At 40.4% G+C, this 26,275-nt stretch overlaps 1 protein-coding gene across 2 annotated transcripts in view; it reads right to left on the minus strand.

Moving 5' to 3' along the window:
• The window catches only part of FANCM (FA complementation group M), a 76,116-nt gene extending 49,918 nt beyond the window's left edge, over nucleotides 1-26,198 (minus strand). The window contains exons 1-8 of one of the 2 annotated variants that reach the window (XM_070431588.1): nucleotides 25,682-26,198; nucleotides 25,048-25,220; nucleotides 17,563-17,640; nucleotides 12,648-12,806; nucleotides 6,606-6,737; nucleotides 3,719-3,851; nucleotides 3,291-3,416; nucleotides 2,679-2,759 (exon numbers count right to left, since the gene is read on the minus strand). In XM_070431588.1, the coding sequence (XP_070287689.1) occupies nucleotides 2,679-2,759; nucleotides 3,291-3,416; nucleotides 3,719-3,851; nucleotides 6,606-6,737; nucleotides 12,648-12,806; nucleotides 17,563-17,640; nucleotides 25,048-25,220; nucleotides 25,682-26,198 (1,399 nt within the window). The remainder of the gene's footprint in view (nucleotides 1-2,678; nucleotides 2,760-3,290; nucleotides 3,417-3,718; nucleotides 3,852-6,605; nucleotides 6,738-12,647; nucleotides 12,807-17,562; nucleotides 17,641-25,047; nucleotides 25,221-25,681) is intronic. The other variant, XM_070431579.1, reaches the window with a different exon arrangement.
• Nucleotides 26,199-26,275: the final 77 nt, after the last annotated feature.

Here is a 26,275-nt window from a genome sequence, read left to right on the forward strand (position 1 = left end):
TTCCTTTCTTTCACTAAAGGAACTGTCCTAAACCAGGTCATGGCATTCTGTCCCCACTTCTATGGTACTTTCAAATTCTCCGGTAACTGCAGAATATACCCTGCAGTTAATAGTTAATCATAAAGCTCCTCCAGTGTCTCTGTGCTTAGAAGGCAGTAGAATGCATGAAGAAGAACAGGATTTCTGAGGCTGGGCCACTTCCTCTCTGAGTGATGTGTGGCCATGGTACTTATTTTATCTCTTTATAAGCTTTAATTTCTTCAGGTATCTACAATGGACTGAGGTGAAGATTAAATGAACTGGTAAATATAAAGTATGTGGACTTGCACAGAGCAATCTATAATAATAAAAGCATAATATGCTACTTAAACTGGACGTCCTTCCGGACGACCTTCTGGAAAAGCCGGGGCTGCGAGGGAAGCTCAGGTCCTGGGTGCCAGAGGGAAGCTGGTGCCAGCAGCCGGGGGAAAGAAGGCCTACATTACACGAATTTCGTGCATGCCCCCTGGTGGCCAGTGATCTCCCACAGCCAACCTCCCGTGGCCGGTCAGCCTCCACGGTCCCTACCCCACCACCAGCCAACCTCCCTCAATCGCTCCCCGCAGCTGGCCCCTCCGATTGCCAGCCAGGCCGAGGGACCCCACCCGTGCACGAATTCGTGCACTAGGCCTCTAGTTGGTTGCAAGTCATGTAGGGCTTTCTGTAGTTATTATTAGTTTTCCTTTGTTTTTACACTTTCTTGGGACTTTGACAATCCTTCTTTCTTCCATGAGTTATATTATATTAATCATCATGTGTGTGCCAGGAACTATACTAAGCATTTTATGTGTTAACTCATTTAGTTTTCATAACAACCCTAATGATTAAATGACTTAATACATATAAAGCTAATTCACAATACATATGGGAAAAGGAGCACCTGTTACAAGGAAAATTATTCTACATATGCTCCTTTGACTCACCACAGCAGCAAGCCTCTACATCTGACCAACCTCTGACCAGTATCTACTTTCTTATTTTGTTTAAGATAATTTTTATTTTGAAATAATTTCAAACTACAAAAAGTTAGTAGTGTTTAACACACATTCCTGCCCCCTGGAAATTTGAGAGTAAAGTTGCTGACATGATAGCTCATCACCACCTAATGCTTCAGTGTATAAATTCTACAAACAAGGATATTATTTTATGTAAAGACAATAAACCATGAAAATTAGAAAATTTTCTTTGACACATTATTACTAATTTACAGACCTTATTTAAGTGTTGTCAATAGTCTTGATAATGTTGACAGAAAAAGGCACCAATTGCCAATAGCTCTTTCAGTGCAACACCTATCTCCTTCAACTGGTTGCAGCCTGCTTTTCTGTCTTCATTCTACTGTACTAAAGTCAGCAATAACTTTCATACTGCCAAATTCAATGGACACTTTTTGGTTTATTTGACCATATTTCTCAGCAGTAGTTAACACAGTCCACTCCTTCCTACTGAAACAGTCTCCTCTCTCAGCTTGTCTGACACTCTAGTTGTCTGGTTTCTCAATCTTTGTGGCTTTTTTTCATCTGAATTCTAACTATTGTTACTCTTCAGGACTACACTCTGGGCCCTCTCTTATCTCTAAACTGTATTCCTGGTGATGTCATCATATCCATTCCTGAAACTTTAAATACAGCCCATATGCTGATGACTCCAAAATTTATTGATGTAAATGTAAACAGATAAAAATAGCGCAGACTATTCTTCTGAGATCCAGATTCACTTATCCAATGCCTACACATCTCTATTTAGATGTCTCAGAAGCACCCTAACAAGTTTGCTTATCCACCCCCCCACCCACCATGATTCCTTTTTTTTCTTATACCCTATGTCCAATCCATCAACAAATACTGTTGGCTCCAACTTCAAAATATATCCAGAATCTATGACCATTTCTGAGCACCTCCACCTCTACTACCTTGGTACAAGCCACCATCATCTGCTATCATCTTAGACTATTGCAAAAGTCTCCTAACTGGTCAATGTCTATTTTCCACAAAACTACCAGAGTGATCTTTTAAAAATGTAAGAGAGATCATGTCATTCGACTGCTCTAAATGCCTCTGTAATGGTTTCACAAAGTACACACATTCATAGACTAGAGTCTGAATTCCTGTTGGCATACAAGCCTGACGTCTGCACCTGGCTACTTTTCCAACCTCCTCCTAATACCACTTGTACCTTCATTACAATACTCCAGCCAAATTGGTTTGTCTACTGATCCTTAATTATACCACACACCTTACTGCCCAGGGTCTTTGAATCTGCTACTGTCTGCCTGGCATAATCCTCTCTGAGAAATCCAGAGCTTGCTTCCTCACTTCCATCAGGTAACAGCTCAAACATCACCCTACAGAAGAGCTTTCTCTAACACTCTATATAAAACAGCCTCCTTCATGACTTCAACTCCTTACCTAGTTCACTTTTCCTTACCATCATATTATATATTGTTTTAGTATTTCACTTATACTGCTCCAGACTCACTGTTATTTTTCACATACCTTACAGTATTCTTAACATTCTTACCTATCCTCTCAAAATTTCCATGCTTTTTTATATTCATTATCCAGAGTAATTAAAAGACCACCTATTCCATAAGAAATGTTAGCATAAACTAATGAGTCAGGCTATTAAATATGACATACCATTCCATGACTTGAAGTGTTCAACTACAATTTCTTCTAATTTCTTTAATTTTGGATGACTATAGAAAAATTCTTTTTCTCCTGCAAAATGTAAAAAAAAAAAAAAATCCAATGTCAAAATAATATTTCTGTATTTTTCCATATTCAATTATATCAATGCATTTTAATTATCCTTTTCAAAAATGGATTTGTTAAAACTTTAAAGACTCAGTCGCATCCAGATAGCACACAATTCTTACTGTAAAAAAAAATTTTGAATTTTTATAAAAATTTCATTCCAAGAGAGAATCTAAACAGGAATCAGCAACAATGTAGAAGGAAAAAAAATATTTAGTTTAGCTATAAAATCAGTTTTTGGTAGTTCTAAGAATTTTTTCACTACCAGTAACAACTACTAACTTCTATTATATATATACTACTTGTATATTTATCCTGAGTTATTCTTTTTTGTATTTTACTAGTATTTATTTTTTCTACTTATCCAACTTCTATAATTTGGTAGGTCTATTGCTACCAAAATATAACTATAGATATGTGGATCAATGAAGCAAAATTTCAAAATTAAGCTTGACGAAGAGGAAACAATATACAATTTTAAAAGAAAAACCAGACCTTTATCGATTGTAGAAATGCCACTTGCTGAAGTACTACGTGAATGTGCAAACATGCACTCCAGATGATTATAGAGTTTCACGAAGTCCTCATTTCGGTTAAGTTCATTTTTCACCCGAGTCATTCCTTCAGAAATTAAGAAAAGGTTTTCCCAGTAAGTAAACTTAATAGCAAAATTAATCAGTTATTATGTATTTTAAAAAGTAACCTTTAACAATTAAAGCAAGTTTTTCAAATTTAAATATGAAAGCCAGAAACTTTTTTCCAGTTCCATATTCACATATGTATTAATGAATGGCTTGTTTCTTTCCAGCAATTTAGCAAAATCAAAGAAGTATAAAACCATTTCATTGCTTTTTAAAAGTATTTTTAAGTAACCCAAAATGTTCAACTTCAGCCAAAATTATACGTGTATTTATTTGATTTACCTTTAGTTCCATCCATAATTCCACAAAGGAAGAAATATAGTGATCTCATTCCCATTTGCTGCAATAATTCATAACCGTGATATAAACTAATACAAAGAGCAAACTCTCCTTCAATTATACCTTGTTGTATTCCCTAGAAAAATAAGCATATATCAAATTTAACCAGAGAAAATAAATGAAGATACATGTTCCATGTAGAACTTAATGGTACTACTAAATGTCATAGGATGGTGCTATGGAAAGGTGCCAATGTATTTTCCATGTAACATGCCCCTTCACATTGTTTTCTTTAATTCAACAGGAAACTTAAATTTTAAAGAGAATAGGTAAAGGGGAAACCATTTATCATATAGTGCTTTTCTTTATAGGTAAACTAGAGGCCCGGTGCACGAAATTCTTGCGCTGCGGGGGTCCCCTCAACCCGAGCTGTACCCTCTTGCTGTCCAGGACCACTTGGGGGATATCCACCTGCCAGCTTAGGCCCGATATTTCTGGGGATTGGGCCTAAGCCGGCAGGTGGACATCCCTCTCAGAGTCCGGGACCCCTCACTCCTTATCGCCCGCCTGCAGCGGAGGCGGGAGAGGCTCCCACCACTGCCGCTGCACTCACCAGCCGTGAGCCTGGCTTCTGGCTGAGTGGTGCTCCCCCTGTGGGAGCGCACTGACCACCAGGGGGCAGCTCCTGCGTTGAGTGTCTGCCCCCTGGTTGTCAGTGCAAGTCATAATGACTGGTCATTCTGCCGTTCAGTCAATTTGCATATTAGGGTTTTATTATACAGGATTATTAGCAGTATATAGTTTCATTCGTCTTTCAAAACTATTTGATAAGTTTCTACTATGTGTCAAGCATTGAGTTAAACATTTGGGATACAATGGAAAATAAGTCAGATATAGGCCTATCTCACAAATTTTATAGCATCAGTATAAATAATTAATCAGACTATTTAACACCAACACTTAACACCAAGCATATGTGCCAAAATAACATCTGACACTGAGGATACACTCTTATAAGCACATTACTTGTACAAACTCATTTGATCTCGACACCTAGGAAGTAGGTACTACTGTTCTGCCCATTTTACAGAGGAAGAACCTCATATACGTGGTAAATAATAGAGCCAGCATTTGAATCCAGGGTATTTGGTGCAGTGTTCTTGTGCTTGTAACCACTACTCTCAAGAAAAGGGAAGCACACATTCCATATGTGAGCATGCAGCATCAGATCTATCTATATAATAATTTTAAAAGAAGACCAATGAGAATATATTTAATCATTCTCCATTACTAGCTTACATTTTTAGTAGCATTTAGTGATAGTCATTTAAAATGTTTCCAGGATAGTGATAAATGCCCTAAAATGGCAGCCTCATCCTGGCTGGGTGGCTCAGTTGGTTAGAACTTCGTCCCAATACACCAAGGTTGAGGGTTCAGTCCCTGGTCAGGGCACATGCAAGAATCAAGCAATGAATGTATAAATAAATGGAACAGCAAATCAATATTTCAGTCTCGTGTGCTCTCTCTCTCTCTCTAAAATTAACAAACAATTTTTTTTTTAATGGCAGCCTAATTGCCTGAAAGGGTAAAATCACTTCTCTGTACAATATAAATTGTCCTCAGTAAGATCAGGTTCAACAGTTTTAGATTTACTACTTAAAATTTCAATGAATCTTTATCTCCTAGCAGAAATTTAAAAACATTTTATTAAAGTTGAGTATATTATAGTGCAATTTCACAGAAAAGGCTCCCTTCATGGTTGCCCAGACACTGTAAAGTCCATATTTCTGGTGTAGCATTTAAAGCTCCTCCCATGTGATCACACTTAGATTAACTATCACCTCTGACTTCCTCAATCCTTTACCTCAGTCAAATTGGCTTGTTCACAATCTCCTTCATACTTTTGTTTATTTGCTTCTGATCTTTTGCACAAGAGTTCCTTCTCAGTTCCAAGAATGACTTGGTGCCTTTTTGTACTTGTGAGCATCTCCTGACTTTGGATCTAGTTTGATGGGTATCTTCCTACCTGCCTATTTTTTTCTATGAAGATTAGAAATAAGAAGCTTACTGTGATATTTCCTCCAATCTCCATATGGAGAGTTAAGATAAAATGGTATGGGTCTAAAAGTTAGTTAGGATCTACCCTCTAGCATGGCCCTTTGACTTTGCAAAACAGAAATGAACTAAAAGACCAATGCTTAATTAAAAGTTTTAAGACAAATTTACCTTTAATATATTTTTATTGATTTCAAAGAGGAAGGGAGAGAGAGATAAAAACATCAATGATGAGAGAATTATTGATTGGCTGCCTCCTGCAGGCCCCCCTAACCTCCACCCCCCGACCCCCGCCCGGGGATCAAACCCACAACCCAGGCATGTGCCAGGACCGGGAATCAAACCATAACCTCCTGGTTCATAGGTCAATGCTCAACCACTGAGCCACACTGGTTGGGCTAAGATACATTTATCATAATTGAAATCATTAAATCGTATTCCTGTTCAATTTTTTCATGCTTTTATAAACCATATAAACCATATCTGAATTTCTGATGAGCTAATATAAATCAAAAAACAGCCGTAGCCGGTTTGGCTCAGTGGATAGAGCGTCAGCCTGCGGACTGAAGGGTCCTGGTTCGATTCCGGTCAAGGGCATGTACCTTAGTTGCGGGCACATCCCCAGTAGGAGGTGTGCAGGAGGCAGCTGGTCGATGTTTCTCTCTCGTCGGTGTTTCTAGCTCTCTCTCTCTCTCCCTTCCTCTCTGTAAAAAATCAATAAAATATATTTTAAAAATAAATAAATAATAAATCAAAAAACAATCATTATTTCCATTTCATTCTGATTCTGAGTCAAAACTTAATCTTTTATCAAAATATATTTTAAACTACCTACCGTAATATTTGTAGGTGGGTTTTTCCTAAATTGATCTCTTGCCAGAATGATCTGGTATTTTGTTAGATTGGGGATATCCCTTCTCATCAAAAGATTCCTCTGAATCAAAGAACTGGCAAATGCTTCCAAAATCTGAAAATTACAAAGAAATTTAGTTTAAGTGTCTTTTAAAGTCCTTTTTGAAATATAATCATTTTATCACATACTGAAATAATATTAAACTATATATTAAAATCTGTCCTAAATGTTCACATAAATACAAAAAAGGTAATGACAAAATTTTAAAGTACATTTGCTTACAAGAATGTAAAAATTATAATTTATATAATCACATATAGTAAGAATTTAGATAATATCCATATGAGAGTCAGCATACCTTTTATTAAACCCAACTGTAACTGAAGGACATATGTGTTTATCTGTTTATTTTTTAACTTTCTTCCCTTTCTCAGTCTAACTACAATGAAAAGATGACCTTGATTTCTGCTGTATCTTCAGTGATTAGAACAAGATCTGGCACATAGGAAAAAATTTGTAGACTAGTGACTAAGTCAAAATGCTTTTGGTACATTTAATTTCATTTGTTGATTCATTCTTTTAAAAAATATTTATTAAGCATCTATTATATATCAGGCATTGTTCTAAATGCTGGGGATATTGTGGCTGAGACTAATGAAATCCCTGTTTTCATAAAGTTCATATACAAAGGAGGGAGGCAAAGAATAAAAAAGTGAACCAAGAAAGTAGAGAATTTCAATTATGGTAAATGCATTTAAGAACGTAAAACACAGTAATGTTATAGAGTCTTTGAGCAGAAGGAGTCATTATTAAGTAAGGTAGACAAAGACAATGTCTTTGAAAAGGTAATACTTGACATCTGAATGATGAGGTGTGTCTAGCATGAGAGGTTCTGAGGAGCATTCTAGGGAGAGGAAATAGCAAACAAAAGGTCCTGATGAAGGACTGAAGTTAATGCCACAGCAAAAGAAAAAAAGAGAAGATGAAGATACACTACAGCCATAAGTAATAAGCTTTTCAAATTTTTGCATAATTTTTATTTTCTAAAATAGGAAATATTTTAGTACATTTTTGTATTTCCTCCATTCCAGCTTTGCTGATCACATTCCCTAAGAAGCACTCTTAAAAATATTGACAATCAGAAAGGATATATGCACCCCTATGTTCATAGCAGCACAATTTACAATAGCTAAGATTTGGAAACAGCCTAAGTGCCCATCAGCAGATGAGTGGATTAAAAAACTCTGGTACATCTACACAATGGAATACTATGCCGCTATTAAAAAGAAGGAACTTTTACCATTTGGAACAGCATGGATGGAACGAGAGAGCATTATGCTAAGCGAAATAAGCCAGTCGGAGAAAGATAAATATCACATGATCTCATTCATATGTGGGATATAATGATCAACATAATTTGATGAACAAGAATAGATCGATCTAGAGACAAATGGTAGGGGAGGGGGGGTTAGAGAGCAACCAAAGGACTTATATGCATACATATTAGCATAACCAATGGACACAGATACTGGGGTGGTGGGGGCTTGCCCGGACTGGGAAGGGATGGGGGAGGGGATCAATTGGGGAAAAAGGAGACATATGTAAAACTTTAGACAATAAAAATAAAAATTAAAAAAATATTCAAATGTAATACCCTTTGTAATACTTTAAGCAATAAAAAAAAAATTTAAAAAATATTGATAAAATTAAATTCTTATGTGTGATTATATAAATTATAATTTTTACATTCTTGTAAGCAAATGTATTAGTAGTTAGGAGATGATTCTTAGAAAGACTTTGCCTTATCTTAAATTAAATTATGCTAAGAATTTTGTTACAAACAATTTTAAAACAAAAAATAAACAATGTTACTATAAAACCTCACTTTAAGAAAGATTTACTAAAGGTTAAATGATGGATGAATGTTTTGGTTATATATTCCTGAACAACAAACTACTCAAAAATATCATAGGTGAAAACAACAATCACTTGCCGAAACCGGTTTGGCTCAGTGGATAGAGCGTCGGCCTGCGGACTGAAGGGTCCCAGGTTCGATTCCGGCCAAGGGCATGTACCTGGGTTGTGGGCACGTCCCCAGTGGGGGGTGTGCAGGAGGCAGCTGATCGATGTTTCTCTCTCATCGATGTTTCTAACTCTCTATCTCTCTCCCTTCCTCTCTGTAAAAAATCAATAAAATATATTTTTAAAAAAAAACAACAACAACAAAAAAAAAAACAACAATCACTTATTTGTTCATGGTTCTGGTTCTGTGGGTAAGAATTCAAGCAGGTCACTGACACAGCCTAGGAGCTATGACACCATAGTAACAATGAGAACATCCAATGCCCAGATTTTGGTTTCTAAATACCATTCTCCCAGAAAAGGAATAAGGATTCCTTGTAGAAATGGTTGATTTTGTGGGTGGGACAAGAAAAATAACAAATGAGCATAAAATATCTTGCAATGCCAAAAAGTCAGAAAGTGCTCCTCCACCCGCAAATAAGTACATGTTCAAGGACACAGGAGCCTTCTTAAAGGAGCTCTCAATGGCCAAAGCAACAAAATTAATAATGACAGTACTGAATTTAACCCACAGAATAAAATAAATATCCATTAGTCCATACTGATGTAAAGAATTGAATTTGGCTAGGCCGGTGTGGGTCAGTGGTTTAGCATCAACCCATGAACCAGAAGGTCAGGTTTTGATTTCCGTACTGGGCACATGCCCAGGTTGTGGGCTTAACCCCCAGTGGGAGGCCTGTAGGAGGCAGCAGACAGATGATTATCTCTCATCATTGATATTTCTATCTCTTTCTCCCTCTCCCTTTCTCTCTCTGAAATCAATAAAAATAAAAATGTTTTTTAAAAAAGTATTGAATTGATAAATGAATTCTTCATTATAGAAGAATTCAAATTAACAAATGTGAAAAAAATTAGGGAAGGAGGAAGCACTGATTAGACAAACACTACAGAAATAACTGTTGTACACAAGAACCATAATTATAAGCTAAAATTAGTGGGCAAAATATGTTGAAAAACAGAATATTTTCATTTTTTAAATTGATTTTACAGAAAAAGGGAGAAAGAGAGAGAGAGAGAAACATCAATTTGTTGTTCCACTTATTTATGTATGCATTTGTTGTTTCTTGTATGTGCCCTGATAGAGGATCAAACCTGAAACCTTGGTGTATCAGGAAGATGCTCTAACCAACTGAACCACCCGGCCAGGGCCATATTAGCATATATATTTTTAAAATATATATATATACACTAGAGGCCCGGTGCACGAATTCATGCACGGGTGGGGTCCCTCAGCCTGGCCAGCAATTGAGGCCTATTGGGGAGCCAGCCAGCCGGGATGAGGGACCCCAGGAGATTGGCTGGCCAGTCCCCCAATCAGGGCCCAGGGTGAGGAACCGCAGGAGTTTGGCTGGCTGGCGGGGTGGGGAGGGGTAACATGAGGTTGGCCAGCCACCCAGAGGGCAGGGGGAGGAGCCGCTGGAGGCTGGCCAGCTGGGGGAGGGGCCGAGGGAAGTTGGCTGTGGGAGTGCACTGACCACCAGGGGGCAGCTCCTGCATTGAGCATCTGTCCCCTGGTGGTCAGTGCGTGTTATAGTGACTAGTCGACCAGTCGTTCTGGTCATTCAGTTGTAAGGGCTGCTTAGGCTTTTATATATATAGATATGCTAGTATATATTTTTTTATTGAGAAGGAAGGGAGAGGGAGAGAGAGATAGAAACATCAATGATGAGAGAGAATCATTGACTGGCTGCTTCCTGCACACACCCTACTGGGGATCGAGCCCGCAACCTGGGACCCTTCTGTCTGCAGGCCAATGCTCTATCCACTGAGACAAACCAGCTAAGGTCATATTGGCATATTCTTAAAGTGTCTCCCCCTGGAACTCTCTATGCTATTTTTTGCAAATTTCCTGAAAGTCTAAAATTATTAAAAATGTTAAAAATAAAAAAAATCCCGTCAGAGCACTGCACTGACAGTTTGACTCTGTTCCTAATGTTTGGAGCCTCAGATTCAGATTGCTGGGAAGTGGCTGAAATAGCTCTACTGGGGCCATATGTATACACTTTCAATTCTAGCTACTTATTTACTCGTTCCTCCTTTCTTCTTAACATGGCTAGCTTGAGGTACGTCACATACTATTGCTCAGTCACAGGGCCAGCTTAGATCCTAAGAAAGGGGAAATGTATCCTGTCTCTCAATGGGGAGAGTGGCAAAGAAGCCACTTTAATCTATGGTAGTGAAGATATAATCAGCATCTCCTAGGACAGTGATGGCGAATCTTTTGAGCTCAGCATGTCAGCATTTTGAAAAACCCTAACTTAACACTCCGGTGTGGGGTGAATTTCCTGCCAAAATATAAGCTGGCGCGGGCAATTATTTAGGTTTCCCGCGCAAAATCAGGGATTTTTATGATACCTATTACCCCAATGGGTATGAAACGGTTCGCATACGCAGGTAGGTATCTTTGTGAACGGCAAACAAACAAATATTTGGTAATACGCAGTTACAATCGGCCCGAGTTTACACGTTTCCCGCACTCCACCGCAAATCTATGAACCGAGTTAAGACGGCTCCCGCGGAGTACGCGCAATTCACGCGAGCCGACTTAACTCGTTTCCCCCACTCCAAGTGTTAACTCTGATGCCGTGTAACATATAGAAATTTTTTGATATTTGCAACCATAGTAAAACAAAGACATATTTTTGATATTTATTTTATATATTTAAATGCCATTTAACAAAGAAAAATCAACTAAAAAAATGAGTTCGCGTGTCATAGGTTCGCCATCACTATCCTAGGATGATGCTAATTAGGAACTATAGAAATAACAATGTGTTACCAAAAATTTCTCCCAATGAAAGTAAAAACTGTGTAAGAAGTTTCTCAATAACTATAATATTGACATTTGACAGATAATTCTTTGTTGTTAGTGGTGCTCTCCTATTCATTGAAGAAAGTTAAACAGCATTCCTGGTCTCTATAAACTTATTAGATGTCAGTAGCAAGTCCCCATCCACTCCAGATATGACAACCAAAAATGTGTCAAGACATTGCCAAATATTGCCAGGTGGGCAAAATTGCCTCCAGTTGAGAATATTATTATATAAGGGATCCACGAGGAAAATATAGAAAGCATATTTCCTTACTTAGAAACCTCTGATTGAATCTGGATACATGTTAAGGGTGTGTTCACTATGTGAAACGTCACTCAGCTGCACACTTATGTTTTGTGCACTCTGCTGTGTGTGTGTGTGTGTGTGTGTGTGTGTGTGTGTGTCTAGTATGGGGAGTAATACTGCAATTAAAAGGCTTACTAAAAAATACAAAACCACATAAGGCTATTATTGGCTTTAGAAATAGTCCATCGTCCTAACCAGTTTGGCTCAGTGGGTTGAGCGTAAAGCCTGCGGACTGAAGGGTCCTGGGTTCGATTCTGGTCAAGGGCACATGCCCAGGTTGTGGGCTCAATCCCCAGTGGGGGGTGTGCAGGAGGCAGCTGATCAATGATTCTCTCTCATTGATGTTTCTATCTCTCTCTCCCTCTCCTTTCCTCTCTGAAATCAATAAAAATAAATTTTTAAAAAAAGAAAAGAAATAGTCCACCATTTTGTATTCTTCTTTAACAGCTTGTCAGTATATGTAAAGAATGGCGCTCTTTTCAAAACTTTTAATTTCAAAGAATTTTCCAACATATTAATTATAAAATGATAACTATATATTCTCAGCTAGATTCTATTAACTAAAATAATTATATTATCAGTTTATCTATTGAAACTCTGAACTGTGATAAAAATGGCTTACCTGCCCTGGCCAGTGTGGCTCAGTCGGTTGAACGTCCCTATGTACCCAGAGGTGACCAGTTGGATTCCCGGTCAGGGAACATGCCTGTGTTGTGGGCTCGATCTCCAGTAAGGGTAAGCAGGAGGCAGCCAATCATTGTTTCTCTCTCCCTTCCTCTCTCTCTAAAATCAATGAAAAACATATTTTAAAAAAATGACTTACCTGTACATATGCCTTTTGGATGGCTGCAAGTTCTTCACTGAGGGGAACAACAAGCTTTTCAACTCGTCTTTCATGAGAGTACGGCAAAATGTCTGGTGAATCTTCAGAACGAAGTTCTATCTGCCCAATTAGTAGGTTAGTAATAACCTGTTGCACAGCCTACATAAAACCAATTAAGTATGATTATAAATTATACATGTTAAATATTTCACTTTGTCACTATAAGAAATAAAATAGCAGTAAAATTTTGAAGGAAATATTAGAAATTCATATCATTAAATATTTTTTTAACTCTAAATACATCAGAAATGGTACAACAGGGGAATAAGGCTTTTGAAACATCTTTATTCCACATAGCCCTTCAAGTCAAACATTTAAGAAATAAGAATATTAGTAAATGTCCAACAAGTTAATCAAATATATTTTGCACTTTCCAAAGTGATATATTCATCAATTATTTTGGTTTTTTAAAATATATTTTTATTTATTTCAGAGAGGAAGGGAGAGGAGGAGAGAGATATAAAACGTCAATGATGAGAGAGAACCATTGATGAGTTGCCTCCTGCATGCCCCACACTGGGGATCAAGCCTGCAACCCAGGCATGTGCCCTGACCAGGAATCAAACCGTGACCTCCTGATTCATAGGTCGACACTCAAACACTGAGCCATGCCAGCTGGGCTCCATCAATGTTTTATAAAGACTCAGACAACAGAATTTTTAAAAACTAAATCCCCCCAAATTATAACAGTCCATTTTAGAACGAAAACTAGAATCCAGATTTCCCTGAGTCCTGGCAAATACTTTCCACTGATTTTTGTGAGAGAAAATAGAAGTCTTGTTACTATTAAATCAATTATTGATAAATTAGTGGAATATTTTTTCATTTAAATCAATATATATGATGTGAATATATTTCTGTGGATAAATTTCATTCACTGAAAGCTCATAAAGGAACTAAATTGTAAAATTAGGGAACTGCAGTAAGAACATAAAGCCTGTTGGGCCCTAACCTGTTTGGCTCAGTGGATAGAGTGTCGGCCTGCAGACTGAAGGGTCCTAGGTTCAATTCTGGTCAAGGGCATGTACCTTGGTTGTGGGTACATCCCCAGGAGGAGGTGTGCAGGAGGCAGCTGATCAATGTTTCTCTCTCATCGATGTTTCTAACTCTCTATCCCTCTCCCTTCCTCTTTGTAAAAAATCAATAAAATATATTTATTAAATAAATAAATAAAGCCTGGTGGTACAAACAACTGCTATACCATTAGACTATAATACTGACATTGTGACTGAGAGCTAAATGAGGGGGAGGGAAGGGATGGGAGAAAGGCAGGAGGGAGGAATAGAGAGAGAGAAAGGAAGATTCAATCCTGAAAGTATCTAAAAATTAAGAGCTTTTTATAAAAAGATTAATGATAATTTTATTTATTTACTTATTTAATTTTTTAATATATATTTTTATTAACTTCAGAGAGGGAGAGAGGTAGAAACATCAATGATGAGAGAGAATCGTTGATTGGCTGCCTCCTGCACACCCCACACTGGGGAACAAGCTCACAACCTGGCATGTACCCTGACAGGAATCGAACCATGACCTCTTGGTTCATAGGTTGATGCTCAACCACCGAGCAATGCCAGCTGGGCTACTTAATTTTTTAGAGAGAGGAAAGGAGAGGGAGGCAGGGAGGAAGGGAGAGGGGGAGGGAAGAAGAGTGAGAGAGAGAGAAAGAGAGAGAGAGAGAAACATTGATGGGTTGTCTCCCGAACTCACCCTAACCGGGGATTGAACCTGCAACCTGGGTTTGTACTCTGACTGGGAATCAAACCCAACACCTTTTGGTGTACAGGAGGAGACTCCAAACAACTGAGCCACACCGCCAGGATTAGAATTTCTTTTTTTAAAAAAAAGAACCAAAAACTAGAAAAGCTTAATGGGCTTAGTTTCAGACAAAGGGCAAGAATCACATCTTAATCACCTTTGTATTATCAATAACTGGGCCTAAAAAGGTAGTTTACTACAGTTACAGAGGGTCCACATATATTTAAATCTAGAGTAAATTTATGACCACTTTATAAAAATGAGTAAGACTTTAATATTTTTACCCATTCATTCATTCCACAAATATGTAACTCCCACATGGCAGGTATTGAATTGGTAATAGAACTATAACCAAGATAGACATAACCCCTACATTCATGTAGCTACTATTTTAGTAGGCAAAGGGCAACAAATAAATGAATAAGCAAAAAAATGACAGATTATGATAAATATTAAGAAAATCACAAGATAGGGGAGCTGACTTTTGATGGCTTACAGTGGATCTTTCTGAAAAGATGACAATTAAGCAGAGACTTACAAGCTCAAGTCTCTACTAAAAATAAGCATAGCCCTAGCTAGTATGGTTCAGTGGATAGAGCGTCAGTCTACAGACTGAAGGGTCCTGGGTTCGATTCCGGTCAAGGGCACATGCCTGGGTTGCAGGCTCGATCCCCAGTAGGGGGTATGCACGTGGCAGCTGATCAATGAGTCTCTCTCATCATTGATGTTTCTCTCTCTCTCTTCCCTTCCTCTCTGAAATCAATAAAAATATATTAAAAATAAGCATATTTAAATAAAGTAGGGGGAGGATAAGAGATAGAACAGAAATTTCAAAAAATCATCAATAAAAAAAAAAAATCTATGGATAGGCAGCACTTAAAATACCTTAGAAAGTGCCCAAAAGCCAATACAGGAAACCACTCAATTACTGAAATCAGAATGTCATGGATAGCCCTAGCTGGTTTGGCTCAGTGGATAGAGTTGGCCTACAGACCAAAGGGTCCTAGGTTTGATTCCAGTCAAGGGCACGTACCTTGGTTGCAGGCTCCCCCCGCCCCCCCAGCCTCACCGGGGCCAGGCCCTGGTGGGGCTCTTGCAGGAAGCAACCAATCGACATATTGATGTTTCCCTCGGTTTTCCCTCTCTTTTCCACTCTCCTTAAAAAGCAATGAAAAAATATCCCCAGGTGAGGTTTAACAAAAAACAAAAACAAAAAACAAAAACAAAAAACAACTAATGTCATGGATAGCACTCAAAATCTACATTTTTACCAACCTCCACTAAAAGAAGCAAGTCCTCCCTCGGGAAATTGTTGTTTCCATGGCTGAGATGGGGGAAAAAACTAAATAAACATAAAATATCTTATATATTATTGATTTTTAGAGAGAGAGAGGAAGGGGAAGAAAGAGAAACATCAAAGTGTAGAATATCAATTGGCTGCCTTCTGCACTTCCCCTACAGGGTAAATGCCCTGACCAGGATTCGAACCAGCAACCTTTTGGTGCACCTGACTACGCCCAACTAACTGAGCCACAGCAGCCAGGGCTGACCATAAAATATCTTGATGCCAGAAACTTAGAAAATTTTGTGGGGTTTTTTTTTAAGTGCTTTCTAATGGACACAGGAGCCACCTCAAGGCAGTCCCAATGTTTAAAACTGGAACAATCTGAACAACAAAATTAATGATAGTATTGCATTATAGCCCATAAAAAAATCCATTACTCCATATTGATATAAAGAACTGAGTTAATAAATAAATGGGAGAAAAGACAGCTCTTCATTACAGAAGACTAAGAATTCAAATTAACAAATGTAAAAGAAATGAGGGAAAGAAGAAGCAATGATTAGGCAAACTCCACTGAAATAATCGCTGTAGGCAAGAACCATCATTGGATGCTAAAACTGAATATTTACATAGTCTCAAAATATCTCCCTCAACACATACTTATTAGTTACAAAAGGAAAAACAATACAGTCTACCCTCTGGGAATATATACCTGTGAATTCTGCATCCAAGGATCAAAAATATCCAAAAAGAAATGTTACATTGTTGCTAAAATGGACTATGGAGTTAGGCCTAAAATGACTGCATCTGTACTGAACATGTACACTTTTTCTTCTTGTCATTAGTCCCTAAACTATACAGGTATAACAACTATTTACATAGCATTTACATAGCATTTAGTTATTATAACTAATCCACAGATGATGTAAAGTATACAAAAGGATGTGCATAGATTAGATGAGCATCTGTGATTTTGGTATCCATAGGGTCCTGGAACCCAATTCCCTGAGGATACTTGGGACAATTGTAATTTTACAATGGAGAAATTGGAACGTCATCTTAACCAAATCAGGATTAACAGCACCAGCAATGAAACAAATCAACATCATGTATTCTCAGATACATGAGAAAGATACCCCTTCTGTGATATCCTTGCCAAAAATGCCTAACCTCACTCCAATCATGAGAAAATATCAACCAAACCTAAATTGAGGGATTTTCTACAAAATAACGGTACCCACTCTTCAAAAGTATCGTGAAAAACAAGCAAAGATCATGGAAGACAAAAAAGACTGAGGAACTGTCACAGGTGAAAGTCAAAGGAGACACAATAACTAAATACAATGGGGGTCCTGAATTGGACCCTGGAACAAAAAAGGACACTGGTTGAAAAACTGGCAAAATTCAATAAGGTCTGCAGATTAGTTACTAGTATTGTACTGTTAATTTCCTGGTGTTGATAATTTTACAACGGTTATATAATACATTAACAGTAGGGGAAGATGAGCAAAGGATACACAGACTTCACATTTTGAAAATATTCTAAAGTTACAGTATTTCAAAATAAAACTTTTTTAGAAGACTGAAAACAGTAACAATTTAACAAATGGCTTTAGGTGATTCTTATGCACACTGAAATCTGAAAACTACTAATGTAGAAAAACTTCTACAAGCAGAAGAAAAGAGAGGCATGTTATAGGAATATTGTAGTCCTAATGTCAAATTAAATACTAGAATGGAAAACTGATGTGGCCACATACAAAAGTTCTTATTTTCATAAACTTTAATAAATGAAAAGACATTTTTACTTACCTTTATATCACTACCTGGTGTGGCACTAAGAGCCAAGATTCTAAAGTGATTTGTATATTTGATTAGTTCTCTTACAACCTTAAAAAAAAAAACCAAAAAAAAAACCTCTTTAATTTCATCATCCAGTACAAAAATAATAATGATTCTGTTAAATAAACCATTATATATTACATTATCATTATTTCTTTATTCAGAGTTCTGACGGTCTAGTGCAGTGGTCAGCAAACTCATTAGTCAACAGAGCCAAATATCAACAGTACAACGATTGAAATTTCTTTTGAGAGCCAAATTTTTTAAACTTAAACTATATAGGTAGGTACATTGTTATTAACATAATTAGGGTACTCCAAAGGCTTAGGAAGAGCCACACTCAAGGGGCCAAAGAGCCGCATGTGGCTCGCGAGCAGCAGTTTGCCGACCACGGGTCTAGTGGATGGAACTATCATTAGTCATTTTATCCAAAGAGCAACTTAGGTTTATACTCCACACCAATCAAAACTTTAGAGTTTCTTCTATATACAAAGCTATCACATCAAGGCCTAATACACCAGCAAATGGAAGAAAAGAGAGTCCATTGTCCATTGCTTGGGCCACAGTCTAGCCTTGCAGCTATATCCATATGCACACTTACCAGATTAATGTAAATCATAACATAAAATGAAAAAAAAATTGTTTTAGGATTTTAAAGAAGTTAGACTGTATATGGAAGGCTCACAGTTTTTAAATTAAATCCTATCTAATAATAGACAAACATGGTAATTGACCATACCTTCGCTATGCCTCCCATTGGCTAATCAGCAAGACATGCAAATTAACCGCCAACAAAGATGGCGGTTAATTTGCATATGTAGGCACAAAGCGGCAGAGCGAAGACTTGAAGGTGGCTCCGGCCAGAGCGAAGGCCTGGGTCCCGGATGCCAGAGGAAAACCAGTGCCAGCAGCCAGGGGAAGGGAAGGCCTATAGCACGAATCTTTTCATGCAACAGGCCTCTAGTTCATTTATAAAAGAACTAGAGGCCCGGTGCATGAAATTCGTGCACTGGGGATGGGTGGGGGGTCCCTTAGCCCAGCATGTGCCCTCTTGCAGTCCAGGACCCCTCCCTTGTTACTGCCCACCTGCTTGCTGCTTCCTACGGCTTGGCTTGCTGCTCCTTAGTTCTGCCACGAAGGCCTTGGGTCTGCTGGGTGCCGGGCCTGCGGGTTTGTGTCTCTGATACCCCCAGCAGCCCCAGCACCAAGGTGGCGGGCCTTGGGGCTGCTGGGTACAGGCCCCCCATTGCATGTTTGTGTCTTCTATCAGGCCCCTAGCAGCCCCAGCAGCCCCAGCACCACCTAAATAACTTAAGGGAAACTTTATTTAGTCTTCTTTTAAAAGCAATCTAGTTTAAAAATGAGTTGCAGTTAAGACAGAACAAAGAACATGGTACCTAAGAGTGAGATAGACTGACAGAGAGGAGGCTGGGCACTGGTCAGGGGCTTACATGCCAACTATTCTCCACCTGGGAAATGATGTAAAATCGGTTTCTTTAGTTTTCTGCTTAATGGTCTTCTCCAGCACTGAGGTCAGGGGAGCCCCCTTCCAGGCCGTAGGCTGCTTCTTAGAGTCGAAATTTTCGCCATAGGCCTCTGCCTAGGAAAGGACCTCTGCACCCCCAGGGTGCATGAACACACAGGGCTTCCATCAGGCTCCTCAGATCCCGGGGCGGGAGGCCCCTCGGCTCCGCTGATCCCGGGGCCGGGAGGCCTCTTGGCTCCGCTGATCGGGGCGGCCGGGAGGCCTCTTGGCCCCGCTGATCCGGGCGGCCGGGAGGCCCCTCGGCCCCGCTGATCCCGGGGCCGGGAGGCCCCTCGGCCCCGCTGATCCCGGGGCCGGGAGGCCCCTCGGCCCCGCTGATCCCGGGTCCGGGAGGCCTCTCGGCTCCGTTGATCCTGGGGCCGGGAGGCCTCTCGGCCACTGATCCAGGCGGCCGGGAGGCCTCTCGGCTCCGCTGATCCCGGCCTGGCTGCCGCTGCCATCTTGGCTGACAGTTAATTTGCATATACTCACTGATTAGCCAATGAAAAGGGTAGCGGTCGTACGCCAATTACCATGTTTCTCTTTTATTAGTGTAGATAAAGTGCCCTAGCTGGTTTGGCTCAATGGTTAGAGTGTTGTTCGGTACACCAAAATGTTGCAGGTTCAATTCCCAGGAGGCAGCTGGTTGATGGTTCTCTCTTACATCAATGTTTCGCTCTTTCTCCCTCTCTCTAAAAATCTTTGGGTGAGGAATAATTAAAATAATAATAAGGCTAATTTGGGGTAATTTTAAAAATCTAACTTTCCTTTTAAATCCTAAAACATTTTCTCAGTGGCATCAAAGCATCATTCTAAACTCTGCAGTTTAAATTCAATACCACTTCTGGTATGATTATTACTAGACTAGAGGCCAAGTGCACGAATTCGTGCACTGGTGGGGTCCCTTGGCCTGGCATGCACCCTCCCAAGACCCTGCGGGAGATGTCAGACTGCCGGTTTCAGCCCGATCCCCACAGGCCAGGCCAAGGGACCCCCACCAGTGCACAAATCCGTGCATGGGCCTCTATGTATATATATAAGATCTTTGGTTAATCTCTTACTGCTCTCCTTCCCTTCCCTCTGACATTCATCAGTCTGTTCCATGTTTCCATGCCTGTGCATTGAGCATCTGCCCCCTGGTGGTCAGTGTGCATCATAGCTACCGGTCAAACTGTCAATTAGACTTTTATATAGATAGATAATTTGTCAAAATCCCATATTCCCCTTCACACTAGTCCTCAATACCAGGAGGAAGGACCCCTATACTCAGTTGCAGAAATAGCTGTAAGAGTCCCACAATAGCTCTGGAAACAGTAAAATTAGATTATCTAAAAAATACTCTATTTCAACCTATGTCAAGGATTCATTCAATAAGACTTACACTGAATCTTGATTAATACTCAAAAAACATTACTTCTGGAGAGTTTTTTAATATTTTTAAATATATTTTATTGATTTTTTTACAGAGAGGAAGGGAGAGGGATAGAGAGTTAGAAACATCGGTGAGAGAGAAACATCGATCAGCTGCCTCCTGCACACTCCCTACTGGGGATGTGCACACAACCAAAGTACATGCCCCTTGACTGGAATCGAACCTGGGACCCTTCAGTCCATAGGCTGACGCTCTATCCACTGAGCCAAACTGGTTAGGGCTGGAGGATTTTTTTTTTTTAATGATACAGAATGCATATAAAGATACAGAGTAATACTTAATGAAAACTTAAATAGAATTGTTCTAATTAAAACCTGATATAAGGAAGAAAGAGAAGAAAAAATAAAATAAAAATAAATAAAAACTGATTTAATACATGACTTTATTCCAGGAGGAATTCTCAAGCATTTGCCGAAGAGGAAATGGTATTATGTTTGTAACCCTGGACTTTCTAGGAGCTACATTCTTCATTGAGCTGATGTGCCTGTTAGAACCTATATCTGAAATATTAAACATAGCATACACTCTCAAGGCTGTTGGGTATTAATGAAGTACATGCAATGTCTCATTGAACTCAATAAAAGCATACACCTTGTAGTTTAAAAAAGAAATCCCCTAATGCCTAGAAATTGTTTTTAAATAAATGAATTAGAGGTGCTAAATATAAGCTAAGTCTACAAAATCAATTTCATAGTTACAATAAAATTTTGTACATGCCCCCTTTGAGCAGAAACCTTAACACATTTGGGTATTAATTTAACGTGGAAAAAATACAAATAAATAAAAAATATATCCATTTCCAGGCTAAGATCAACTATAAGAAAGATGAGCCCAGCTGGTGTGGCTCAGTGGTTGAGCATCAACCTATGAACCAGGATATCCCAGTTCAATTCCTGGTCAGGGCACATGCCAGGGATGCAGGGTCGGTCCCAGTGGGGGGCATGCAGGAGGCAACCGATTAATGATTCTCATTATTGATGTTTCTCCTTCTCTCTCCCTTCCTCTCTAAAATCAATAAAAATAATTTTTTAAAAAGATGACAATTCTCCAAAAGTTAATACAGATATAGAATACAATAACACTTAAAAAGTCCCCAGTGAGCAAGTGGTTATGTCAGCCAGCAGACTGAAGGATGGCTGATTCAATTCCTAGTCAAGGTATGTACCTGAGTTGCAGGTTCAATGATTGATCCCCAGCCAGGCCAGGTGTGTGTGGGAGGCAACCAATCTATGTGTCTCTTTCACATCAATGTTTCTCTCTTTCTCCCTCCCCGCTCCCCCCCACCCCACCACCACCACACACACACCTCTCTTCCACTTGCTCTAAAATTAATGGAAAAAAATATCCTCGAGAGAGGATTAACAACAAAGAAACTACTTTACAAATTCACAAACTGCCTGGGCATAGCCCAGTGGTTGAGCATTCATCTATGAACCGGGAGGTCACGATTGGATTCCTGGACAGGGCACATGCCCAGGTTGCTGGCTTGATCCCCAGTAAAAGGCATGCAGGGGGCAGCTGATAAATGGTTCTCTCTCATCATTGATGTTTCTCTGTCTCTTTCTCCCTCTCCCTTCCTCTCTGAAATCAATAAAAATATATTTAAAAAACACACACAAAAAGCAAATTCACTGACAATGAAATGTATCTCTTTGCACTAAATGCAATCAACATTCCCTTCCTTTTTCTTACGTGATACCCTCTCCCTACTATCAGCAGCTATTATATATTTAACTACTTATCACATATATGCTGATTTCCAAATCTGTTACCTCCAGCTCAGAACTCTCCAGTGAGAACACTTCTATCACCTACTGCATATCTACAGCTAGATTACTCATAGACATCTTAAACTCAACAATCTAAAACTGTACTATCTTTCCTGTTTTTCCATAATACCCCAAATCTTCTCTGCTTCCGGAACTCCTCATCTTGACTGGTAACACTAATATCCTCCCAGTCTTCTAAGTCAGATACCTGGAAGTCATCCTAAATTCCTCATACCCCTCATTTCACACCCTACCTTTAGCCTTCTCTCACCTAATCTTTTTTAAATCTTAAGTATCTTCCAGCTAAACATTTTTCAATGAGTGTCAAGCTCCTACATCTCCTGTGGCCTACAAAAAAGATTCAAATTGCTAAGCATAAAATACAAATGCCTTCATGACCTGGCCCTTAAGTACCTCATCAGCTATAGCCCACCTCTTCACCTTTGTACTTTATATTCTTACTAGTGGCTGGGTACACAGATTCATGCACATTGAGAGGAAATTAATTAGAAGAAATATTTTAACATCACTATTCGCCCTTTCACTGTAATAGAAGTGTCAACCAAATTCACGATTGACAATTACAGATTGAAACACACATGTGCAATTGGCGCCAGTGACTGGTGCCAGTGAGAGCTTTATATGGATTGTGCATGCGTGAGTCAACGTTTAATTTTAAATTGCCAGTGCACATCATATGTACTGGCCAGTCGGTCGGTTGGTCAGACAGACGTACAGTCGGTCACTTAGCCTTTTATATATACAGACTAGAGTTCCAGTGCATGCATTTGTGCACTTGCGGGGGGGGGGGGAATCCCTCAGCCTGGCCTGTGCCCTTTCACAGTCCAGGAGCCCTCGGGGGATGTCTGCAGACATCCTTAGCACTGCTGCAGAGGCAGGCTGCTGTACTCACCAGCTGTCAGCCTGGCTTGTGAGTGAGCAGTGCTCCCACAGAGTGCACTGACCACCAGGAGGCAACTCCTGCATTGAGCGTCTGCCCCCTGGTAGTCAGTGCGTGCCATAGTGACCAGTCATTCTGCTGTTTGATCAATTTGCATTTACCCTTTTATTATATAGAATTGCCAGTGTGCATCATATGTACTGGCTGATCAGTCAGACAGATGGATGGTTGGTTGCTTAGCCTTTTATAGCCTATATAATAAAGAGGTAATATGCAAATTGACCATAACACCCTCACAATATGGCTGCCTACAACCAGGCCAGCAGGGGGGACAGTTGAGGGCAACCAGTCCGGCAGGGAGGTTAGTGAGGGACGACCAAATGACTGAACAGCAGGCTGCATGGGGCGACCAGGCTGGCAGGGGGGTTAGTGAGGGGCAACCAAACAACTGAACAGCAGGCTGCATGGGGCGACCAGGCTGGCAGGGGGGTTAATGAGGGACGACCAAACGACTGAACAAGCAGGCTGCGTGGGGCGACTAGGCTGGCAAGAGGGGCAGTTGGGGGTGACCAGGCCTGGGGGGGGAGGGGCAGTAAGAGGCAATCAGGCTGGCAGGGAGGCAGTTAGGGGCAACCAGGCCGGCAGGGGGGGCAGTAAGAGGCAACCAGGCCGGCAGGGGGGCAGCTAGGGGCGACCAGGCCAGCAGGGGGGTGCAGTTGGGGGCGGCCAGGCAGGCAGGTGAGCAATTAGGAGCCAGTAGTCCTGGATTGCGAGAGGGATGTCCCCAGAGGGGTCCCAGATTGGAGAGGGTGCAACTGGGCTGAGGGGACTCCCCACCCCACCCCCCACCCCCGTGCACAAATTTCGTGCACCGGGACTCTAGTATATAGATAATACTTAACTGGAAGGCACCATAAGTATGTTGCATACATTTTGTCATTTAATCCTTCAAAACAACCTTAATGTTTAAGTATTATTTTACCTACCTGCCAAGGAATGACACTGCATACCCACTACCAATTTCTGGATTATCTTAGTTACAAAACCTCAGCGAGACCTTATGATGAATCACTGCCTCAATGATGACTAGGCTCTTGTCATCTGCATCAGACACTAATAACCTTGTTAAGCATTAAAAAAAAAAAAACTACGGCAGAGATACTGATTTGAATGGCTAGAGAATAGTATTTTCTATCACTGTCCTGAGATAATAGATAAGGCTTTTCATAATAATGTCACAATCAATAACTTCCATCATTAACAGTTATTCCCCAAAATGCTCTTTAACAATGTTTACACTAAAAAATACTTTTAGCTTTTTCCCACCATCTTGGACCCTGTGAAGGCCTGCTGGGAACAGGACTTCTAAAAGACAAATATGTCTGGAAGGCTGTGGTCTTTGAAGGAATGTTGTTTTGAAGGATTAAATGACAAAATGTATGCAAGGAAAGGCCATTTTTGCAGGCTATAATGGGGGGAGGTCTCAGGAACAAGAGGGGGCACACAACTCTTCTTAAAATTGAAGGTGCTTATGCTTGAGATGAAACTGAATTCTATCTAAGCAAAGAATAACACAGTGACTGCTGGTAGCAATCCGAACAAAACCAGAGTAATCTGGGGAAAGGTAACTCGTACTCATAGAAACTGTGGCATGGTTTGTCCTTAATTGCAAAGCCACATTCCTGCTAAGGCTATAATGGGGCACAGAATATAACTGGACACAGAATCCATGTAATGCTGTCCCCCCCAAGGATTTAAGCTTACTGAAAAGTAAATAAATAAAATGCATTTGCAAAAAAAAACCCCAAACTTTTAAACAAAATATTACCTGGCAATAAGCATAGTTTCCAAGAGCTTTATGAGCTTCATCAATAACTAGACACTTTATTTCAGCAGCAGGACAAGCTCCTCTAGAAAGATCATTTACCATGACTTGAGGTGTGAGGAAAATGACTCTCCTATTGTGCCATATTTCCTTCCTGGTGAAAGCTTGAGTAGATCCTGTAAATAAAAGTGACACTGGGTAACCGATGAGGTACATATACACAGTTATTAGCTTCAAAATACTCTGACAAGCTAGCGGCGGGGGAGGGGGTGTCTCTGAAGACTGAATAAAGCAATTCTATTCATTATCGCTGGACCTGCTACAAGTATCGGCATACTTCAGAGACATTGCGGGTTCACTTCTAGGCAGCCACAAGAAAGCAACTGTTAATCTTTCAGCTGGTGGAGGCTCTTGCCTTCAATTTGTAAAAACTGCAACATCTGTGAAGCCCAAAGCTAAGCGCAATTAAAACGACGTATGCCTGTAGATGAGGTCTTAAGGGAGAGGTTGCAAGATAAACATATGATCTGGGGACCATTCCACATGGGTCAGGAACTTCTTTAGCTCCATTGCCACCGGAACAGGTACTTTGCCCTACCAAGCTCAATTTCAAATTAGCCCGTTCTTTCTGAAATACCTGTCATTTCGGCCATGTCGGACTGCGGGATACCCATCACGCGGTAGCAAGCCTCGATCTGCTGTGTCACCAAAGGTTTCGTGGGGGCCATGAAGACCACCTTGCCCGATGGGAACCAGCGGTAGAAATTGTACATGACCACGGCGGCAATAAAGGTCTTGCCCAACCCCGTGGGCAGACACACCAGCGTGTTGCAGAACAGGGCGGCCCGGGCGATGTGCAGCTGGTAGTCGCGCACGGGGCAATTAGTAGGATAAACCCACAGCGCGCCCGCTGAGGCGCAGAACCCGCCATTCTCTAGATTCAGCTGCCGCTCTGCCTCGTACACCGCGACCAGCAACACATCATCGTCCGACTCCGGCTGTTCGTCGGCAGCCTCCGGGGCGGCAGGAGAACGCGCCCGGGAGGTGCCGGGGCTCTGAGGCCGCTCTGTTCCGGAGCTGCAGCTCCGAGACCCGGCGGATCGGGAGAGGCTAGGGCCCCACGTCTGAAAAAGCGTTCTCTGCCGGCCGCTCATTAGGCCGCCGGCCCCCAAAGGCTTCTCCCGGGCTCCAGCCGAACCGCTACGGGCCGATCTCCATCTGTTACTTCCGC

This window comes from Myotis yumanensis, unplaced genomic scaffold (genome assembly GCF_028538775.1).
Source record: "Myotis yumanensis isolate MYYU_CA2020_CCGP unplaced genomic scaffold, mMyoYum1.0.hap1 SCAF_1, whole genome shotgun sequence".
Taxonomy (NCBI): domain Eukaryota; kingdom Metazoa; phylum Chordata; class Mammalia; order Chiroptera; family Vespertilionidae; genus Myotis; species Myotis yumanensis.